At 38.9% G+C, this 23,852-nt stretch overlaps 1 protein-coding gene and 1 long non-coding RNA gene across 4 annotated transcripts in view; one reads left to right on the top strand and one right to left on the bottom strand.

Moving 5' to 3' along the window:
• LOC136344708 (uncharacterized) overlaps positions 1–23,852 on the bottom strand; it is a 44,834-nt gene that overhangs the window by 20,167 nt on the left and 815 nt on the right. The window contains exons 1-2 of one of the 2 annotated variants that reach the window (XR_010732994.1): positions 9,996–10,125; positions 7,241–7,344 (exon numbers count right to left, since the gene is read on the bottom strand). This is a non-coding gene — a long non-coding RNA (uncharacterized lncRNA). Of the gene's footprint in view, positions 1–7,240; positions 7,345–9,995; positions 10,126–23,852 lie in introns of those variants that run through there. The other variant, XR_010732993.1, reaches the window with a different exon arrangement.
• jim lies at positions 2,190–23,642 on the top strand. Of its 2 annotated transcripts, none has more exons than XM_066292381.1 (10): positions 2,190–2,906; positions 11,792–11,994; positions 12,408–12,765; positions 12,822–13,000; positions 13,055–13,325; positions 14,825–15,031; positions 15,452–15,689; positions 17,324–17,497; positions 17,551–17,744; positions 17,796–23,642. In XM_066292381.1, the coding sequence occupies exons 1-10, from the start codon at positions 2,819–2,821 to the stop codon at positions 17,951–17,953; spliced, it is 2,070 nt and encodes a 689-aa protein (XP_066148478.1). In that variant the 5' UTR covers positions 2,190–2,818; the 3' UTR covers positions 17,954–23,642. The 2 variants fall into 2 exon arrangements, with proteins under 2 accessions (XP_066148478.1, XP_066148479.1); XM_066292382.1 differs by having other exon boundaries at positions 2,192–2,906; positions 13,055–13,241.

Here is a 23,852-nt window from a genome sequence, read left to right as displayed (position 1 = left end):
ATTCGAATAGTCGTACAAAAAAACACATTATCAATGAACCTACTCGTCAAGTTTGTTACGCCACTGTTGAAAAACTATAATCCCAATTATCCTATCCTAATTAGAAGTTAGAAGTTTGCCAAACTTTGTGGCAGGTGTGTGTGACGTCATAATTAATTCCGAAAGTTTCGTAAGTGGCACTCGTGCCCCAGTTTAGGACTGCGTCACATGCACCCCTTGTGGAAGCCAGCCAGGACGACTTATCCAGCTGTGGGTTAATGAAAACACGCGTGGGGATCTTGCGAAGCGTGTCAAGGGTGCGTGCTAAAGGAAGGTCAGTTTTAAGGGTGCAGGGTGGTTTCGATTTGTTAAAGCTTTGATTTGGCACGTGCAGGACCGTCATGCCTGAAGTAGGAGGAAGGGTTGATATATTATGAATTTTGAATTGATAATTATAATTGCGAGAATACTTGCGTGCAATTAGTTTGTTGCACCCTTCATATATAAACCGAAGTGAAGCTTAAAGATTCTTATATGAAAAGTACTCCCCCTTTTCTCCCATTAAGCTCGTTTTGCCCCTTTTTCCCCGATGTTTTTATTAACCATATGCTCAGCAGTTCGTTCGCCTGTCTCTCCTTCATGTCTTTACCCTACATTCCACGTTTCTACTCCACAAACCTCCAAGTTCAAAACTTTCCTCTACAACAAAACGAAGACTCAACGGCCTCGTAAACCTCCCTCAGCGAGGCTCCGGGTCAAACACTCCGGTGGCGGCGGAAGCCGGCAACGCTGCCGCCGCCCCCAACCCCCTCATTGTTAACCCCATCGCCGCCAAGTGGTGGATGCACGTGCATTTCGCGCAGCGCAGGGTTGCTGCACTCGGATCGATAATGGTCGGCGGCGGTGATAGGGACGTCTCCGACGCCGCGGGGGGTTTTGGAGCACCCGAGGAGCAGGACGCCGACGACGTCGACTGGATTCGGTAGATGATGACGCGGAGCATCGAAAAACTCAGATTTTTTAATGAATATGAATGATTCAGGTGTTTGATAAAGTAACATATGTGCTCTTCATGGATGTTTTATTGATTCAATTTCCTATTTTTCGCATTCGGAATGTTGGAAGCAGATACTTTCATGAGATTAGACACCTTTTTCATCTCTAGAACTAGTTTTTAAATAATACTTTGTTTTCCGGATTAAATCTTGAGAATTTTCTCTTATTTCTACAACATAATCCTTATTTATCGTCAAGTGTCCCAGCATAGTTCGTATTACCCTTAATTGTGACCGCATTAGGAAAAATGAGCAAATTCATCTCCTCTGAGTTCCAGGAGGTACGAGGATTTCTGGCCAAAGGAGACAGATCACCTGGCCAAAACGGGCTTTGAGAATAGCGCCATACGTATCTTCATCTATCGTGGTGGCTTCCAACGTTGCAATCACAAGATCCATTTTTTCTTTTCATTTCATTGAGCGAATGTTCTTGCATCGCTGGACGGTCTCATGGTATGTGGCCAGCGGATCACATAGCCGGTCCAAATACCATACGGACGATGGCTTGTTCTTTGGCTCGAAAGGAAGACCTTTGGCGATACCAAGAGCCTCTTTCGAAAATACTATAGTTGGAACCAATTGGATTAATCTCCGTTCATAGCCAACTAATCCAATTGGTTAAAAATCAGCTGATAGCAATCAATCCGATTTACATTTGTTTTTCCGAAAACCCAGAGGGCAACTTTGAAGACGACGAGACATCCGGACATGTGCTGGTGTTATGTCCATCCTTCCTGCGCGCCCGAATGTAGTACTTGGGACAACCAATTTTATTGTCCAATGAGCCCAGAGTATTAGACCACAATAGATTTCGTCAATTCGGTGAGACTGCTGTATTTAACTTCAGTTAGGCGGGACGTGACTGCTCCACCTCTGTGGTCTCTACTTACATGGTAAAGACACAAATGCCCCTCCCGACTCTTTCTTCTCTCGTCCGATCCTGTGCCTTTTTCTTCACCGAACAAGGATTTGGATTAACATCAACTTCTAGGTATTTAATAAAACTGAAAATTTTGAATTAGTTTTTGTTATTGATAATGGTAAAATGGATCTCAGCACAGAAAACAATCGAATGTTCTTTTCAATTCCAGAAACTTCTTGTGGGATCTGTGTCTTCCACTACGTCTCTAACTTTTTTCTGTTTTTTTTTCAATAGAGTTCCTGATTAACTTGGAGATATTTTGCAGTCCACCTCATCAGTTGTTAACGCTGTCTTAGATTTCTCGCGGTGCCTTAGTAGAGTTAGTAAAGTTAATTTGAGAAACTTTGGTGGTCTTTTTTCCTTTACGAAAAGGTCTGCAGCCTACGTAACTCTATCAGCGCGTTCAAACTGAAATCGTCTTCGAAAGATCGTCTACCTCCTGCACACGAAATTCGCAATCAATCTACCTGTACCCACATAACGAGCTGATAAACCCAAGTTCGCGGTCCTCGGAGCCATTACCTGACTCACGCCCGGCCTGGTGCACCACCCCACACTCTTCTCGATGCAGCAGGAGATCGGCCGGTCGCAGGAGGCAGCGCTGCAATTACCAAAAGAACGGCAACAGAGCGACGTCGACGTCCGTCCCCACCCCACCTTCCCCTACGGCCCGGACGCCACCGACGTCGCGCCGACGTCGCTTCGGAGTTGGTTTCTTCGTAAATTTGTATGCAACTCGTCCGGCGGTGCAGCGCGTCGCATGGCGCGGCTTACTCTTCGCGCCAACACAAAGTGAACAGTGTATATCTGCACTATGTGACCAGTGATTCTGTGATTTGTGATCATCACTATCGAGGGAGACATGGCCATCAACTTCTCGGCCTCGTTCGCCGCTTGTCTGGCCGCGGGACTCAAAGTGCCAAGGCAGATTATGTACTGCATTTCTCAAGGTAGGCGCTTACGAATTCAAAAAAAAAAAAAAAACGAAAAATTTTAGTCATAAAAAAATTATTTAGCTTTTTGCCGTTGAAAATCGGCAATCACTATAATTCACTATAAGTATACTTTTCTAGCACATGACATAAAAATTTTTGTATTAGATTTCGCTCCCACACCCTCCTATTCGGTAGTTTAACCGACTCAATTTACACCGTTTACGTAATATACATATTGTTAGAGAAATAAGAACCAATAGAAACCCAGCGATAACTGAATATTCTACAAGAATTTTCTTTTGATTTTTTAATGTTTTCAACCGCAGCTTTCTACCTCTAAATATATCCACAGGTTAGAAAATGTCGAGGAAAATAGTTTTTTTTGTGTTTATTATCCCTACGCAATCTTTCAGGATTCCGTTCAATATTCCATGTCAGTGTATATTAATACATTTATCATATTTGCAGTTTCTATTCATAACTAAGGAATTTTACCGAATTTCAAGATGATTTGCGAGAAATATTACGTATCTTACTATTATCCAATTACGTACTCGATTTCGTACTATTTGCGCTTGTTAAAGCTCGCACTATCAGTGTGAGATTTAACTATGTCGATGAATAGCGTTTTTGCATTTTTTTTTAAATTGAGTGTCGTGGTATTAGCTAGGATGTTTCACTTTTATTTTTGAGTTAATGTCACATATTATTTTTTTCTGGATTTTTTCATTCAACTTTTCATTTTTACAATGATTTCAATGTTGAAAAACTTCGTTGCGCTCATCTGTGCATTACAACGTTTACGGAAAAAACGGAAGTAAAAACCGAAATTAAATTAATTGAAAAATGTTTGGTTTATGTTAAAATTGTGATAATCCAATCCCTTTTATGGGCCGACTCTCTTAACGCCCTTTACGTGTTTTTTTAATTTTAAATATTGGTATTAATTGAACATACGGAAAAAAAATACATTGCAATGTTTCAGGTTATCGTCGACATTATCACTAGGTTAAAACCTGGTTAGAATTAGCTTGAGTCAATAGAATAGTCGTGGAAATGACAGCTATTTCCCAAATGACATATCCCTAGTACGAGTCGAGTAAAGGATAGGGTTAGATTGCTCAGCAATGACGTTACAGTATCGTACTGCAATATCCGACTTACCACACGCAAATCAGTACAGTACACATGGGTTAAACGCGAGGGCTTGCACGAGGGTAAACAGCTTTAGGCAGATAGATAACATAAAACATCGAGTAAGACGCATAAAATAAACAAACATAAAACAAAGTAATAAGGACAGATAACTTGCGTTCGTTAAAATAAACTATAGCGCCTTGGAAATGCAACTGCAAGTCTGGATAAACCTCGGGATAAGTTCATATTAATCAGCGTTCGAGTCAGCGTTTGTCAGCCTGATATTGTGAGATATGATGAATGAACTTATTCGCGAGTTTATCCCAGACATGTGTCACATTTCCAAGACATTTTGGAGGTTTGTTTCAATTAGCACGTACAGGCTGTTCCACGCGGTGTTCTTCAAATCTCTCACACCACAGAAGAAAAAAATGTTGTTAGAGGTTCGTCCGGAACCAGTCGAAGTGTTTTTTCTATTTTAAAACGTACATATTTTGGTTTGTCGTAAAAATACGTTAGTGTGTCTCAATTTAACCGGCTGAGTACCTCTTGCGGTTCTCCAGATCCCAATGGTGAGCAGCGAATTTGAATAACTGTATGCGTCTTGGCATAGGTGTTCACATGTCTTACGCATTACCCAGTATGTTTACAAACGTGTCACACTCTCGGTCTCATCCATTATCCGGTAATCTTCATCTGCGATTTGCGAAAAGCGTTTAGAGGTAATGTCAAGCCTTTTATGGACCGATTATAGTGTAACCGTAATTGCTATGATCGCTTTATAAAAGCGATTTGCAAAAATTATCATTTAATTAAAAATAAACAAAAACCTCGACAAAACACACTAATAATGCATACCAAATATTGCGGTTTGGAAAGTACTTAAGAGGTTCACAATCTCACAACAGGTCAAATCGTTTATTTTGCACATTTCCATGAACCCTCTAGGTGCACTTTTCACACATTTGTCATTAGAATCACATTTAAAATTCCCATTAACATTTCTCTAGTATGAAAAGTGGTATTTTTAACACTATAGTACTATGACTAGAACAGCTTTCGTCGTGAAGAATATCGATTCTGACCCTTACGCACTAGGTGTGTAAAGTTTTCCACAAAGTGCGGGTCAGTGAATCCTGAACGTGCACCAAAGGGAGAAGAAATTGCAGGCTGGCGGAGGCAGAGAGCCGAAACAGACGGCGAAAATTCGATTTTTCTCGTCTGCTTAGCAATAAATCATCGGAGGTTTTCAGGAAGACGTTTTCCATTTACGCAGGAAATCTAGGGCATATTGCGGTGTGTCAGGAATCTATTATGAAGATTTTGGTTGGTTTCAAAGAGCAAAGGGCAATGTACCTACTCCATCTTTATGAGCTACTTCTTGAGACGAGTGAGGAGATTACTGAATTGAAAATGAGGAAACAGTCCAGCAAAATAAACTGTCCCTATAGGTATAACGATTAAATAAGTTGAGGTCACAATGCAGAGTTTTATTGGGCATATCCACGTAGCCCGTAATTTTGCAATATTTATTGATTGGTGGAAAGAGGGATGCGCGATCCGGGTAAAAACTGGGCCGTTTCGGGCGTTCGAGGTGTGAAAAACTGCCTGGGAAATGCATTTTTGCCCCAGACTAGCTGCGATGCAGTTATAATCCAAAATGGCCGCGCTGGAGGCTGCGTTTGGGGAGCAGCCTCGAAATCTGCCCTCTTGAGAGAGAGTGAACGTTACAGCTCATCAGGTCACTATTCCATCCACTATCGAGCGAACACTCTAGTTATTCACTTTCTGGACCAAGTTTTGGCCGCTTCGCATCAGCTGCTGTGTCCCCTCTTCGCGTTCATTAACTCCAAAGTAACTTTGATAATAAGAGGAAATAAAATTGGCCCGAAGGCCAGTTGCGCGCGCTTTTCCAGAATATAACAACAAAACAAAACAACATCGGTTCTGGATGCAACCTTCCAAGTGCGACGTCCCGACGGCCGTGACGCAGCCGACGGCGAAACCCGGGTCAGTGATTCCTACAGGAGTCGACGACGTGCACTTGCTTACGACGTCGATTATTGCTAACGGAGGTCCTTTAAATCGCCGAAATTGTTAGGCTTTTTTGATATTGAATTCTAGAAGAAGTGGGCATGCCACATATAGCTCGATTGAGTGATGATAATTGATGGAGGACAGATTGATACAGAAAAGGAAAAAGGAGATTTAATTGAAGAGGACGAATGAGGAGATTGAGCGATTATGTCGGAATAGTGCAGTGGTTGAAAATTGGAAGAGCACTAAGTAAATGTCAGGAGAAAATACATATCGTTTTCTCATCTATCAAATTACTGAACGAAACAAACAGGGCCAACATATTTCGGGATAATTTTTGAAGTAAGATATTTTTAAAACAAGACGAGATAAAATTGCGTGTTTTGAGCATCCGTTGAAAGAATGTATTGAAAAGTTATCCATTGCCGAAAGTGCAAAAACTGCCGCATTTCAAACTTCGATATCTCAAAAACTGTTAAAACTCGGCATACTACATGAAATGTTATTAGAATTTAGGTCCGCTTAAAATAAAAAAATTGAATTCTAATACACACTTTTGAGCTATCCTGTATGTTTACAATTACATCCAGCCTGTACCTCCGTGCTATAACTTTCGTATTTAAATCGATCTTCTACCTCTACGAGGTTTTGAAATTACTGCCGTTTCATAAAATATGGGACATATTGTATATCAATATCTAAACCCACAATAGTCTTCCATTGATTTTGAGTTACTTGGCCTTTTAAGACTAATTTTTTAAAATCTTTCCGTCTGAACGACTCAATATACCTAAGTGTACAAAAGCTATTAGCTTATCTACTTATCTGTGAAGTACACACTAAGGCCCAAATTAATTAGTTTCATTTTTTACTTTAATGATTATTAATCTGACCTTCACGTTAGAAAGGTTGAATGAATGAATATAGGTAGAGATGAAATGATTTTGAAGTAAAAATATGCATGAAACATCAGGCAGCACAAAGTTATACCTTGTCCCGCGAAATATAACGTTGGTAGAATATTAGACTTTAAAGTGTGACTCTTGTGGGCTGATGTAAAAAATTACTTAAATTAACACGCAAAAGCTCTGTATAAGCTGTTTAGATTACACTTAATCTAAAATACTTAAAATTGAAAAAACATCTAAATAATAAATAAAATCTTAATAATTTACCCCTGAACTTCATGGCCCTGTGGTGCAATCTCCAATCATGGCATACTGATATGTTTAGTCCAGTGCTGCACAGCTGCGTAACTCCATGAACTTTACAGAAATTCCTGAAACATTCTTTGTTAAGTCAAAAATGTAAAGTCCTGTAGTTTTGTAATAATAACTAGTTCGAAAATAAACATAAAAATTGTGGTAAATTGCAAAGCCAAACAAGAGGTCTGATAATTTATTGAAAAATTATGCAAGTCTATTTATAAACATTCTGTTATCTCATACGTATTTTTGAAGTTATCGTATTTTTAATTCCATCACTAAACAGTCTTGGAGACGGGACAAGGGTTGTTCCTTGGTTATGGTACCGACAGTGGCGTGGCAGATCGATAAAGTTCATTTTTTATGATTATTTAGAGTTTGAAATTTTTGGGACGGTGCCGATTTTCACCATTGTGAATATTTGAACCTCAGTATGGAAATGCGTATGATTATCAAATTGATCGATTTTGCAAAAGTTGTACATGGGAATGTTACTGCACTGTTCGAAAGCGTCTGACCTTGTGCTTCGCTCGTAAACTGTTCGCTAGACAATGCACATCCAGACATACTGAACCCGTTTTGGAACCTCGTCTTTGACTCAAGTTTAGCGTGGCCTTTAGTTGCGCGACTTGTCATAGATATCGCACAAAAAGAGACGGTTTTTTACATTTAAATAAGCTTGTTGGATTTAGAAATGTTTCCTATACGCAATATTTATAGGAGGTCGTGAAGATGTTGGTTCCCTTCAGTATGAAAACATTAGTCGATAAGTATGAACATAAACCTATGAATATTTCGTAATTTCTTCGTGCCACCTCGATTGATACCAGAACATAAAAAGTTAGCAAATGCAATAAGAAATAATGTGAGTTAATTTGACGAATAAAATATTGAAAATTAAAAAGGAAATTCTATGTATCTGAATTCGTTGTCTACATTATTACAACTGTCTGTATACACCGACTTAGTAATTATTGCGTTTATAGAGTAATTTATTCGTTGTAAGTTCAAGCGATTATCTCTGTTGTCATATTAAGATCCGTAACTTTAAACGATATTTTTGCATTTTTAATTCAAATTATAAACAAAACATAAAAATAATAGGCTTTATGGTGCCTTAGTAGATGTAAATTATCGCGTTGTGTTGTACCTGCTCACATGAAAAGTTGTACCTACAGGTATAATATACATTCGTATATAAAAGGAACTTTTAGATACTGTTCATTTTGTCATTAACATATCAACAGTTTCTTCCAAAGCTCCTTAATTTTTGGCGCTTTGGAGACATTGTAAGGTTTCATCGTGAGATTTAACTTACACGAAAAGAGAACCTTACTTTTATATCATCACAAAAATACCTTTAATTGTAGGTAAAAAAGTATGGTTGTCAAATTTTAGGGTAAAAATTCTTCGGGGCTAACCGAATAGGGCTTAAAATTGAAATTTATTTATGACAAAAATTTTATATTCACATTTTATGCATGGGTCGTGAGGAAAAGTGAGTCTGATCGAACAAGAACATGGAGATTCTAAGGCTTCCTTTTCTAAAATTAAATTAAACACGGAAATTGCCTCAAAATATTTGACAATTGATAAGCGGGTTAAAGGTTCTAAACTGCTTAATTTTGCTTACTCACCATTGAGCGGATTCGGATTTAAATATTGGAATAAAGTTTGACCAGCTAAATATGGAAATTTGAACATAGTTTGTGATCTTTACTCATTCCCATTTGTTCTAATTGGGTTTCTTAGGCCTCGTTTTTTTTAACTTCGTTTGTGACTCGAACATTCTTGTGGTAGAACTCGAGCGAAACCTTAAATTTTCAAATAGCTTGATGGGTAATGAATAATGGTGTTATTTCAACATCTGAAAGAACTTGCGAGAATTGCCATGGATTACGCTCCGATGATAGTTTCTCACATTACTCGTTATCGACTGATTAACCAATTATTTCGATTTCGTGGGCCTTTGCGGGATAAAGCCCAACTATATTGTTAGATTAACAGTATTAACATTATAAATTGCAAATATCGAATTTCTTGGAAAAATTAAATTATCCCCAGTATTTTTAATGATATTTTGACATGAGTATTTTTTCGCGTGTTTTCGCATGTTTCACGGCAAACGCGATAATTTTAAGTCCGTAAGCAAAGAATTATCTTGGAAAAGATTATTGAGGTTTTGGCAGCAAAAAACACTATTTTTCTGCAAATGAGAAACAGTACGTTCAGCATCATAATTTGTCATTTCTCCATGCTCAACAATTTTCAAAATTAGTGAGATTATTTAAAAAAAAAAAACGAAATGTCTCCATTTTCAGTTGCTCATACTGCCGTTGTCGTTTTTCTATATGTGGATTCCAATAAGGGTATCACGGCCTCAATGGAACTATTCAGGACCAACATGGCATCCATACTTGTGGAATAGGGTTGTAAGAATTGCCTCAAAGCATTTGAAACTTTCCCGAAAATTTGCAAACAGGCTGGAGGCATCTAATTTTAATCACTTTTTGCATTTTACGCGTCGATATTTTGGGAATCCGTGGATCAATTAAGTTAAAAATTCACATCAGTTTAATTGTCACGATAAGCTCTATCAGTATGCATTAGGCGAGCTGCTCTGTGGGATACAAACGGGACCTCAAGAACTACCTTCGGAATATTTACCCTCTAAATTCACTTCGTAAATTTAATTAAAAACATTAACTCGTAGAAATTAACTTACGAATAAATAATACTGCAGTTTCTAGTTGAAAAAATACAGATTTCCTACTTATTTCACAAAAAAATGTTAACTGCAAATCAGAAACACGAAACTCGGCACAGCGTACAGCGCCACAACTTTTCACCACGCGATGCACATTTGTTTTTCCACAGTTCCTGCTATTGTTTTTATATGAGTGCGATATATTTTTTCTTCCGTCACTAAGGTCATATCACTGTCCTTTTTATTTTTTATTGTTTCAACAAAGAGAGCAAATTCTTTGAGATTTAATGCAAACATTTGAATGATCTGCCGTTGATGTTCGAATTTTGACATTCTGCGGGAAATTTAAAATTCCTGTTATGAAAGCGAAGGCACCGCAATGGCAAGTAAGGGTTTTTGGGAGTGATGGATAATTCGATTTTAATCGCATTCATAGAAGCAGAGACTCTAAGCAACCGAGACAGAGTAGCTTATCGATCTCTAGACCTATAAAATTAAACGCAATTTACATTAGAGTAAGATGTAAAGTTTAATTCCCTCTTCTAATGGATGTTATCTACATTGTTAGCGGTTTAATTTCCTGTCCAAAATCTCAATGAGTTATTAAAACTCTTTGGTGGCAGTAGATAAAAAAATCGCGAAAAGAGACCACAGTAGGGTTCTTTTTTGATCAATTATGCCGGGTGAAAAAAGCTGATCGTGGTGGTAGTACGACGTAGCGCAAACTGTGGTAGCACAGAAGTACTGTTGCCCCACCGAATTCTTTTCTAATACACAAGGAACGTTTGAGCAAAAAACTGAGCCACTTAGTTTCGGTTTAAACTTATTAAGCGCGACAGCCTGTTTTTCGTGTCACTCACGCTAGTACTACAGGTGCAAACCATTGTTGCGCACTTTTTGCAGTAATTCTTGCGGTCGTACGGTACTTAAGTGTAAAATGAAAATATTTCACTCCCCATTTCATGGCGCATTATTATTATTTATACAATCCGCCATGAATCATCAATGAAAAATGGTTTTCTTCGTATGCACAGCAACTTCTAATGAGCTCGAGTATTTCAAGTTCTTGGTTGCGTTGGTTTATTTATACCCGGCGGCCTGCGAATCTCAAAATCTAAATTTACTCCCGCGAAGGGGCACAAAGAAATCTAAAATCCGCCTCCAGCAGCAGCATTCGGCAGAAATGCAGACAGAATGGCCTTGAACACGACACTGTTGGCCAAAGCCGGTGCACGGATTTTATTCGACCACACCAGAGAGTTCACCCAACTGCTCTCGAGATGCAGATTTTTTAGGCACATTTACATTCAACAGGGGCGGCTTTAGCCGAGTCCTGCAACGCATTAAACAAAGGAAATAAGAGCGCGAGCAGGATGGAATATTTATTATTGACATCCAATCCAATGAGAACTATAATCGGTACCAACGTTGAATTAATCCTTTCCTGTTTACCCGACAATTTGCTCGAATCAAGTTACGTTCCGCAACTTTCACAAAAACCTTTAGGAAAATAAATCAAAAAGCACGATAAATGAAGCGACAAAACTTTCATGCCTTCTTGTATCACTAATTAAGTGTAAATAATTAGCATTTACATTTTGCAATTTTTCAGCAGCACTTTTTTCCCCGGTGCGCGGCAGAACCGCTCATTGCGGTTTGAATTTTCATTGCACTTTTGCAACACTTTAGACGCTAGCTGCATTTTTATTGCATAAAAAATTTCGGAGAACTTGCATCCGTTTGGTTACATGCCACCTCTTCCTCTCCGTCTTTTCGATTAATGCCTCAGATCATAACAGCAGTTACCGTTTCAGATACAGCAGCACCTTATGTCCTATACAAAGATGGCATGGACCGGGCGCAAACCCAGTGGGGACCACAAGATCTTTACCCTCCACCCCAGCAGCAGCCCACCCCCCAGGGGGCAGCCAGCCCTCCACAGCAGGCATTGGGACCCACCCCGGTTCCACCCCTGGGGGTCGAGGCAGATGCTGGGCCTCCTAGGGATCAAGTTAGCGTAAGATTCATTTTTGCTTCTACAATTGGTTCGCTCCAAGAGGGAAGTAAACCAATTCCGGACTGTCAGAAATATGTATGTGCAACAAATTTTGTCCAGCATAATGTCTCTGGTAGCAATATGACATAGAAAGTGTCACTAATGTTTCGTCACATTCTTTTATTAAAAGTGATTTGATCAACTGCGAGGAATGCCGACATAAATGATGACCGAACTCCACATGCCGGTCATCTCAGATTATATTCAGGGGATTGACGTCTAGATACCACAATGACCATCAAAATAACATGATAAAATAGTTCAGCTTGCTACATGGCGACTCGGCTACTGAGCATATTTCTGACCGTTACTGATGGTCCTTCCCAGTTGAATCGAACCTAATATTGCTGATTATCATTTGGCCATTAAAACAGAGTTTGCCGTCCCCCGCCCCGTCCCCATACCCCGCCACACAAGCAGAACCAGGCCGCGATGACACGGACCCAATCCAACCCGACGCACCCACAATGGATTTGGAACCCAGGCCCTCTTCTCAACAATGTTTTCCCACTGATCTCCAGCAACAGCAGCAACAAACGGCTCAGCAGCAACAAGTAGCGGCAGCCCACCAGCAGCAACAGGCCTATCAACAGTATGCGCGTGCACCCCCACCGGCTGCGCCTCCTCCTACGGTTCCAGGGGTCCCACCTCATATGCTAGGAGCGAATTTTTCAGCGCTGCAGTATTTAAAACAGCCTGGCATGATGCTAACGAGTTTGGGACCTGATGGAGGTTCGAATTTTATAAAAAGTACGAAATACCCATTTTAGAGAAAGTGTTGTTTTCAGGCGGTCAGTTGGACCAGTATGCTTCTAGTATGCAAGATCTCCGTAACGCTTCTCTACCTGACGTAATTCAGCAACAGCAAGCCAACATGAAGAAGGTTTCCAGTCTGAGTGGGGAATTGAGGCTCTTCAAATGTCTGACGTGCGGAAAGGACTTCAAACAAAAGAGTACATTATTGCAGGTTTGTTTCTGAAGAACACACTGAAGATGCAGATACAGAAAAAGTAATTTGCAGCACGAGAGGATCCACACTGACAGCAGACCGTACGGGTGTCCAGAGTGCGGCAAAAGGTTCCGGCAACAGTCCCATCTGACGCAGCACTTGCGCATCCACGCCAATGAGAAGCCGTACGCGTGCGTGTATTGCGAGCGTACGTTCCGACAACGGGCCATCCTGAACCAGCACTTGCGCATACACTCGGGTGAGAAGCCGTACGAATGTCCGGAGTGCGGGAAACACTTTCGGCAGAAGGCTATTCTCAACCAGCACGTCCGCACACACCAAGGCGAGCAAAGCCCCCTGGCGGCGGCCACTCTCGCGGCCTTAGCAGCACACTTTCCCTGAAGATGGTTCACCCGTAATTCGTCGAAACGTCGATTTTTATTTCAGCTTTTGCTGATTTGTGCTAAAGAGTGCGGTGCATGATAGGAGCCATCTTCAGGCATTTTTTCCTGTAACTAGCTTGATGTGGATGCGGGCGGTTGGAGTGGTCTGCTGCTTGGTTTCCACACACACTTTATCATCACATTTCCACTAAATTGATAGCCAGAAAATGATCAACCAACAACAGACTTCAATTCATCATAAGATTCGAGTATTTCTCAATTTCTGGCTGTTGGTAGTTTATTTCATATCGCACTTGTTTAAGTTTGAAAATCGGTTGGTAGTGGGTCCAGATTACTCAGTTTAAGGCAGACTCAGAACGATTGACAAGGGAGTTGCGCAATCATTTTTTTTTCACTAACCTGCGTTGTACTGAACCCGCCTATAAACAGTAAACTACAATACTTCTAATGCTTTCGCACGGTGCACTTCAAAAGGTACAAAAAGGGATAGGTATATTTTGAAAATAAAATATGTTTTGGGAAAAAGCTCCTGCTCGTGCATCCATCATCTGGACAGCAAATTGCGTGGAATAAGCTCGAAACTAGTAGTAATAACAAAAAAAAAACAACATCGATCAAAAGAGCAAATTATTTCCACTTTATCCGTTATCGTATCGGGTCGTATGACCTAAAACTTTCATCTTATGCCTCATCCGACGATGAGAGTATTTGACAAACAGACTTGATGGCCACAAAGCGGTGCAACTTCTAATAAAGTTTAAATAGCTTAACTTTCGTTTGATATTGCATATATTTTTTCATTATTCTGCATTTATCATTCATTTAAAACGATCATAAAAATTTTGAACCATGTCACATCGTCGGATGATCGGCTGGAAGCTTAACCCTGTGACACGTCAAGCTTTCATCTTATCGCCTGATGACAGGTGTATGCTGCAGAAGCTTAAGCTTAGGTCCCATGCATCCATCATCTGGCGATAGGCGAGCACTGTGATTAGTCACAGAATAATGTGACATCTGATAAAGTTGTAGAAATTTGAACTTTCGTCTAATATCATATGACCTTCTCCTCAATTTCAAGTTTTATACATATGTTGCATTTCATCATTTTAGAGTTACAATGATTTACAGTTTAGTTAAGTTGTAATTATAACCATTTCGGCTTGTATTACCGGACGACGGATGCATGGACTGAAGCTAAACACCTTCATTGTATGCTATTTAGGCTAGAGAGTGGTATGCGTTTGGTACTCCAGATTGGTGTATTTTATGCTTATTTATTCTTATGAAAGGACCGAGGAAGGAACTTATTAATCGGAAGCACCAGACGCCTACGTCGATAAAGCCGAAATCGCTTTATGTTTCAAAGCCATTTTCTCTTAACTTTTTCAAATAGCAAAATGACAGGGTCAAATGAGAGAAATTTCTCTATTTTCAGACGTGAGCCCTCATCTGGTATTTAAAAACGGCATCAACCCGACCCTTTGGCCTCAGGATGTGCCTTTCCCCCCTGACGAGGGTAAAGAAGAAGTGGCCTCAACTTACGGAGATGGTGATAATGGAGCCAACGAAAGGACAAATTGCTTTTCGCCGAACGGGGTTGTTGGCAATTTGCAGTATCCTGCATATTTCAAGGACACTAAAGGTGGGTATTTAACACTATGTATACGATTAGGGAACCATTTTCAAATCCACATTTTTAGGAGTTTTTTTTAATTTCTTATGGTATAATAGAAACTAGACAAAAATTGACGCGATTATCAATATACTGTTATGGGGAAGTCCAGCTACTTGTGAGAGCGCTGCGAAAACCAGGATTTTGCAAAATGCAATTTATAAATTTGACGGTTTCTTTCACAATTTTGTCATGCTTTCGGATTTACACCTTTCAGTATATTTTTGAAGGGAGACTCTGTCTAGGTATATTGCAGATTGACTTTAACATGACGACCGGTAAAGTACTGGTACCCCAAGTTGGTAAATTGTTTTTCGTTCTAGTCATTGAGATAAACAAGGTTAAAACATATACCAATTTGGAGTTTTACGGTCCTTTTTTGCTTCCCAGGGATGAACCATTCGGTGTTCGGCCCAGGAGGCTCCTTCAATCCATTGCAATACCTGAAACAAGGCCAAGGGGGCAAAGGCCTGCCTGATGTGATCCAACACGGCAGGTCGGCAGGAATGCCACTTTACGTCCGTTGTCCCATCTGCCAGAAGGAATTTAAACAGAAAAGCACGCTGCTGCAACATGGCTGCATACATATCGAGAGTCGGCCATATCCCTGTCCAGAATGTGGGAAAAGGTGCGAAGTTTAAGATAATCAGGTTTACTCAACACAACATAGAATTTGTTATTGGCGTTAGGCACCGGCTTAATGTGACGGTGTTTACAATTCTTAATTCTCACTTTGATAAATCGTACACCAGTTCCCAACGCAATGTTTACACGTTAAGGGTTGAGAAGTAAGGAAATATTTTTGATAAAAACGGGAGAGCGGAGGAAGAAAATGAGTCAGCATTTTCTATTATTACTCACGGCATAGAGAACTGATAAAACACAGCTTTTCAATTTACATATATAGGCCCCTTAGAGACATTCGTGGATAGGAAAACGGGGAGGAAGTGAAAATTTTAAAATTCCAAGTGTTTCGGGTAAAGCTAAATAATAAAATAAGTGTCCTCGCAGTAAACAGATAGTCGGATTGAAATTTTATGTTTCGTAAGAATTAATGTAGGCACTTAGAGTGTAACAAGAAAATAAACTGAGCAACTGGTTAGGAAAAGATATTTGGCAGTGCATCGCCCGTAAATAAATAGTTATTAAACGAAAACGCAAGAGCACCTATTTGGACGACTATTAGAGCAGGTATCATTACAATAAGATATAAAAATCAAACCGTGCCACTAGAGATGGTTTAAGTGACGTAACATTTTATTCACGTCAAGAAATGTAAAGATTGAGCGTCGCCTTACGTAAAACGACAAGTCATATAAATTTAATATGCTAAAAAAGAATAAAGACATATTTCAATGTCTAAACATAACAGAATTTTTTTGTACGGTTGCCGCTTAATTTGTTAACGTTTTAGTTTAATTTGATGTTTTAACCGTTGCGTTCTTTGCTTATCAACTTTGGCGGTAACAATTTATTCTTTTGAGAACTAAAATAGTGCTCCTGATTATTTATTATGGATATTACTATTATTGTCGGTATAATGCCCAAGTTGTGGCGTCCCTGTTACATGTTAATTAATTATAAACCAACACTGCTGATGTGAAGCCTGTGACTTGCATTAAAAGTTTTATGATTTGAACCCTACTCGTAAATGCTAAAGCACGGGAACGAACAATTTTCAGCACTGAAACATTTAGGGATTTCGCCAACAAAATATTTCCTAATTTTTTATTTGAGATCTTTATTATTTTCTACCACTTATTGCCTATCGTGAACAATGAGTTAACAAGTTTGATAAATGGAAGGTACGAATGGTAAATGCGGCTGATTGTAAAGCTCCCAATTATATTTACGGCTGGATCATTCTTTTTCACGGCATTTATGGTTAAAATATTCATTTGAGTTTTTTTTTTTTTGAAAATTGAATTCATGTCGTTTGCTTCGGAGTATTGTGGAATAACTAACGTTCCTCGTACGGCTCTGGAGACTTGAACGAAGTGCCCCTTTGCAGCAGGTCGAAATGAATTAAAGCAGCGTTTTGTCACGTCGTGCCACCAATTTGCGCGGATTCTATTCATTTCCATTAGCTACAAAGACAAACGCCACAGGATTGAGACACGTTTGACGCGTGTGGCGCGGCGCGTCAAACGTGCTTCAATATGCCTCGCCTAAGTTGATTATACACGCGTCTGCCTGGTCAAGCCTTATTTCCTCAACTTAGTGCACCTCGCCAGGTAACACCCTATATTTGATATTGCGCAGGTTTAGGCAACAGAGTCACTTGACGCAACACTTGAGGATACACACAAACGAGAAGCCGTACGGGTGCGTGTATTGCGGGCGCAATTTCCGGCAACGCACCATTTTGAATCAGCACCTCCGGATTCACACTGGGGAGAAGCCTTACAAGTGCACTCAGTGTGGGAAGGACTTCAGGTGCCTACTTAATTTATAGCGATTTGTTCGATGCATTTTTGGATTTTTTAAAGGCAAAAGGCAATTTTGGATCAGCACACCAGAACGCACCAGGGCGACAGACCGTTCTGTTGCCCCATGCCAAATTGCAGGCGGAGATTCGCAACAGAGCCCGAAGTTAAGAAGCACATAGACAACCACATGAATCCGCATGCGGCGAAGACGCGGAGGGACTCCACTGGCTCCGACGGGAAGCTGCATACCAATGGTGAGCAATCCGCGATATTTCAGCTGCTGAGTGACATGACGGTTTGTCCAGGCATGTTGCCGCGTGGTCTGACGCCTACCAGTGTGGTGAAACCAGAGCTATACTTCCCTCAATGTTACCCTGGCTTCAACCCTCCCACGAGCGTAACTCAGTTTCAAGCGGCCGTCAATCCGGAGTTCAAACCGTCAAACGGGCTTCCCACTCAGTGACTAACAGCTGGCTGGCAACTGGGTCCACCTTGTATAGGGTAAAATGAGGTCGGTCAGGAGGGTTGTTTTTTCATTGATGGGTCACCTCAAAGATTTTTCCTTAACTGAAGTATGAGGCCGTCTGTTCTCATCGAATGGGGTCGTAAACTTTGATATTGCAAGTATAACGTTTATGAAACTACGTAGTCAAAAATTAACATGAACCGCCAATCTATTTTTCCAACTGAATATTTTCCGAGAAAAATCGATTTTTTTTATCAATGCACGCAACCAGGTTTAGCATTGACGTCATTTCACCCTGCATGTCCCTACACTTTAAAAAAATGGCGGTTTATGACGGATCTTAATAAAAAAATTTTCCAAATGCACCATTGATTAGCGTATAAAAAATTGGTTTGTGACCCCACTTCTGAATCGCCTAATCTAGGATTTCCTAGGAAAGTGGTACCGTATTCATGACCAACATTCAATGGCGGCCTCTAGAGGACAATTATCGACTTAAATGTCTCTACAATTTTCAAAATTTCAGTATCTCAGTTATCTTACGCTCAGAATGTCGTCACTTCATTTTCACCTCTCAATTACCGGTGTTTTTTTAAGGTGAAATGAAGCGGGGATTGCCCTCAAAATCTAAGAAACGACCCTCAATATTCTGGAGGATTCAACCACTTAATATAAATTGTCGTTGGCTGTGCTAAAATTTTAAATCGGATAATCCGGAATATCTGGGACTCTATAAATAATAATTTAGGCTGAATTATTGAATCGTCCAGACTACCGTACACCTCCAATCAAGTCGCAACTCACCCAGTTGTCAGCTGTTTTTGTTGTATAACTTTAAAGTTTCGGTCACCAACGTTCCCAAAAAATGGACTTTAAGTTGTATTATTTATTTCCTTTTAGCAGTTTATTTATGTGACCTAATACATAGCTATTTCCTCTATGGTGAAACCAATGGTGCTGATATTGAAACGTCGTGGTTTAACTTTTGAGCTATATAAGAGGGACATTGGTGCTTTTGGACGTTGCTGCCTCAAAGCCTAATACTTTCTCTCGTATATTTTATCAAAATTCTTCGTAATGCATAGAATCAATTAAGTTTACTCGGTGGCAATACTCGTTATATATGAGAAGGTTTCTAAAAACCAACGAGGTGGCTTTAATTGTTTGCAAATTAGTCGGCACCAGCGCCTGCTAATTTGTCAAAAATTTACCATTTCACGATTTTAACCGCCCTCCCTCGTATTATTATTATTGACTATTATTATATTGTTGTAGTATTAGGGTTACGATATGTGATCTCTCTTAAATGTAAAAAGTAAACGCTAATAAGAGAAAATAATAAGGTAGAACTGTTTGACGGGTTCTAACTTAATTAAACAAAATGCCAAGCAACTGTGGTTTAAAAACTTCCATATTTTTACAGAGTTATAAATAGTACCTACAGATGAATGTTAAAAAGGGACAACTTTTAAAAGTTTTGCAGTGCCTCGAATAGCGTAGCCCCAAAAACATCACAACTTGCATTTCACGTTAAATCTTTGCGATTGAACAAAATTACTCGTTAGGACACTTACGCTGCGTTAGTTCACCTAAATACAAAATAGAGTAATTGAAACGTATTTTTAAAAGTTGTTCTGAGTGCAATAGAAACAAACTATTTTTATAATAAGTTGAAACAATAGTACACAATTTACTTCTACACAGTGTCTTTATATCTGGGGACCGTCGCAATGGGGGTCCTCAATACCGAGCGAAATAGTTGATAATTTTTTTACAATACCTATACGTAAATCAGATTACAAAGTGGTGATGGTACCGAAAACTCAACTCTATACTTGCCGTTTTTATACATATATATTCTATATATACAGAACTTGTATAAGTTATAAAGTTTAGCTTTTTTATACAGGGTTTATACACCTATAAGATATACTTTATTACAACTTGGGGTAGGAAGCGGAAATCTCAAAACCGAATTTGTTTTATAGTGTAATGCATTTTTTCAGTTTTCAGCAGTGCCTCAACGACATAGTGATACATGTATACATACAATAAACAAGTGATTTACTCTTACATACTTATAATCAAAATAGTGATTTCCTTGTAACCTTTATGTGCTATGAGGTACCACATGGTTGTAAGTGGTGCTTCCTGGTGAATCAAACGTTTTAGTTTACAGGCTTTATAGCAACCATACCTGAAATAATAATTTCAGGAAAATTTCCGCCTTCGACCCCGAATCCCGGTGTTGGAATTCACTTTTTACCATGTACACTGCAATAGATATAAACTATACAATAACTATAAGGTTTTTTGTTACTGGACTGTTAAAGTTATTGTTAATTTGTCTAATTTTAACAAAAACCGTTTGGATTTTAGAAAGTTAATCTTTTCGGCAATATTTCAGACTAGCTGCGACAGTTTTCTTTATACGGGAAATCTGTGGCAGTTTATCCTCGTGTCAAATCACTGAAAATGAAATCTCGATCATAGTACATGGGGGAACCGCGAAAAAGCCTCCCAAATGGGGTACTTTTCGCCCAGGCCCTCGCGAAAAGGAAACGAGAAAATGTACATAAAATCCTTTTTAGGTCCCGTCAAAAATTAAGATTAAAATTGCATTAGTATAGAGACCAAAAAGCTGTTTTGGTATGTGTAATGACTTTGTTTATAATACATTTTTATTGTATACGATTACTTTTAGACAGGTAACAAAAGTAACAAGACAACGGTTATACATTTGGAAATGTTTTCCGGGCATATAAGCCGTGAATCAAAGGAGTCTTTTTAATGTTTGCGCAATGAGGATAACGGACAAAGGGACCTTTCGTGTGTCTATCGACGTTGACTGAAACCGTAATTGGAGAATCCGGTGACTTTCTTCTCTTCTTCTCTGGTAGTGGAGAGGTGAGCATCGGCTCACATGGTCACCTACAGTAATACACCTAGTCGTCGTTGTACACTCCTGGAGCTGACAAGGGATCTCCTTTATCCTCTAATCACTCTAAGCTATGAGGGATTGCACTAGTAAGCCTAAACAGTGTTGTATTGTTTGGTTTGTCTAATTTCCTTCCTATTCTAAACACAACTGAATGACGGTAGGGGAGATATGCTAATTCACGCTCCTGAGCGCGTTCCACATTCTGTCCCTCAACTTTATAAATCCTTGGACGGATTGCTTTTCGGAACTGCTCTTTTACATAACCATTCCAGTCAAACGTTGTCTCCCGATAATTAAGTTCTTTTTCCAGTGACCAATTTCGCTTTTCTATTTCCACCGTAAACTGAATCTTTGGTTTTATGGTACTGAGGCGTTCTAAGAAATTTACAAATTCATTTTCCTCATCACTCGAAATGACAAAAGTCTCATCCACATATCGAAGCCAGGAATCAGGCTGTCCACTACGGTGACCAAAGATCGATCACTAGATAGATCCCCCTTATAGTAAATAGATAATTGATCAATTTCGGACCTCTGGTGTTCGTCACATTCGGTGTGTCCAGCTTCTCCTCATGTCGGTTATTAAAAATATTTCTTTGAACCACATATGCGATCGGAAGTTATTTACAATTGTAGTTTGACCGGCCGTGAAAGCCTTCACAGTCTGATAAGACAACGGTTATTATTTAATGCCTCTGGTCAAAAAGCCCCACTCCAGTTCGATTCTAGGTAAGTGCCCTTTTTTCAGAATCCATCATGAAATTAAAACGTTCTAATGACTTTTTGACCAGTGGGACAGTTTGAGCTACAAGACTTAAAATCGTGATAGCTTTTATCGTTAGTTCTTAAGAACAGTTTTCATGTAAATAGTTAATGTTTTTAACTAATGGTTTTTACCCAGAGTGTGTTAAGTTTTAGTTGATTTCGTGAAACGATGATGTAAGTAACGGATTTTTTTACGTGTGATATATCCCAGTTAAAAGGGTCTAAGTGTTTTTTATCTAGTTCTCGTTCGTTATGTCGAAGAAACCTCTGCTTTTTCAATTTTTGGGCACGTTAACCGGTAGCTCGAGCTTATTAATGCTAGACTGTGGCAATTTTTCGGATATATTTGTCCATTTACGCAATTAGTTGTCAGATACGGTTGCTGACTGCCTGTTGATCTCTATAGCTTTACTTGAGAAATGGACGAGTGCATAGCCACTGCAAGACTGAATTTTCTGTGGTAACATTCCAAGGAATCGCTGCATTTATATTTTTATTACTCATAGGGCGAGGCAAAGGTCAACAACAGTATCACAACAATCGCCACTTGATTATTGCATAAATTCGTGGGTACTTCATATAAAAATCCTCATCCAGGTATTTTTAATTCCACAACGAAATTATTTAGGGTATTTTGAACCAATTATGAAATTTCCAGACATTTAGATCTAAGGCATAATGTGCTTTAAACTTTATTATTAACCACCCTTGTAAGATAAACTTCCCATAAATTTTACGGTTAGGCTCACTCACTTTTCCATCAGACACTAAAAAAATGTTTGCATTGTAAATTTAGGTGTACATTCGAATTTCCAAGATTAAAAGTATTTAATACACGTGCCATAGTTTTTCAAAATAGTTGCAGTTTATCTGTTTGGTTTCCATGTTTTCGATTATTATAACCACCTAGTTGAACCTCAAACTTCTTCGGATTATGGAATAATCTTTCACTAGTTAGTTGTACGATGAATAACAATTTTGTATTTTAAAATATATAAGCACTGTAATCTAAAGTATGGCCTCAACGTTGGAAATTATTTTTTTAGGACAAATGTGGGATATGTGCAAAATTCTAGTCATGGTTAGCTAAATTTTCTAAAGTGATAAATTATTGAGGTATCCTAATGTTGCGTTTAATTTTAATAAAATTGATTAAGGATTGTTACATTTTCGGCCTTAAGTGAATATTATTTCGGCGGATGTTTTTGTTGTTTGTTGTATTTTAGGAAGCGTCAATATTGCCTCAGATTTTTACCAGGTTGTTTCCCATTCGTTGCCACGAAACCATTAGCAATAGAGATAATAAAAATAGGTTAAGACTGGGATATTATTAACTGAACAGGGTTAGTCATTTAACTTCCTACATTTTCCTATACCTACTTATTGTTTGCAATGAAAATATGTAACTTCAGATGTATAAAAGGCACATTAATTTCATTGAATCTATGTTTATTCGCTTTCTGTTAAAAGACAATCTTAATCGATATTATTATATCACATCCTTTCTGAAATTAGATATATGTGTTTAAATCGAAAAAACGTATTGCGTCCAGCATCCTTGACAAAAAAAGAGAATCATTTCAATTTTTTCAATACTTGATTTCCTTATTGTAGCACTGTTACGTTTTTAGCTAATTTACCAACAACTCTACACAATATGATTTGAACATGCCATTAACTTTAAGCAGTTGTTACTGAAATGCTCAACCGCAAATGTACAATAGAGATTTTCTTTTACAAGATTACGCAATAGAACTTCAACGAGCACACGTCGAGTTGCTTTTGGCATTCTCCATGGCGATGTGCTGAAGGCAAATTTGATTTGTGCTTAAAAAAGGTATTTTTGCTCAAAAGTACAAATATTACTGTAAATATACCGGAATTGTTTTATATTATAAATATATTCTAATAGCAAATGAAGTATGTGAATGAATTGATTCTCTTGGTATTGTATATTTAAATAAATGAATGTATTTGTTACTTTGTTGTTTCAGTGTTAGCTTCGCGAAGCCCTAAAAATTTACCGAAAATCAGGATTTATTATGGCGCACATAAAAAGGGGGAATATACAGTTCACATCTGAACTGGAAGTGGACATGAAATAAGTACTCACTAGATACGTGTCCCAGGAGCTATATACGCGAGGAGTATACTTGCGTCAAAATAACTAGAAAAATTGTCTCTCCACTG

The sequence above is a fragment of the Euwallacea fornicatus genome, chromosome 17 (assembly GCF_040115645.1).
Source record: "Euwallacea fornicatus isolate EFF26 chromosome 17, ASM4011564v1, whole genome shotgun sequence".
NCBI classification, from domain to species: Eukaryota; Metazoa; Arthropoda; class Insecta; order Coleoptera; family Curculionidae; genus Euwallacea; species Euwallacea fornicatus.
The sequence above is the reverse complement of the archived record's forward strand: the minus strand, read 5'-3'. Positions and strand labels throughout refer to the sequence as shown.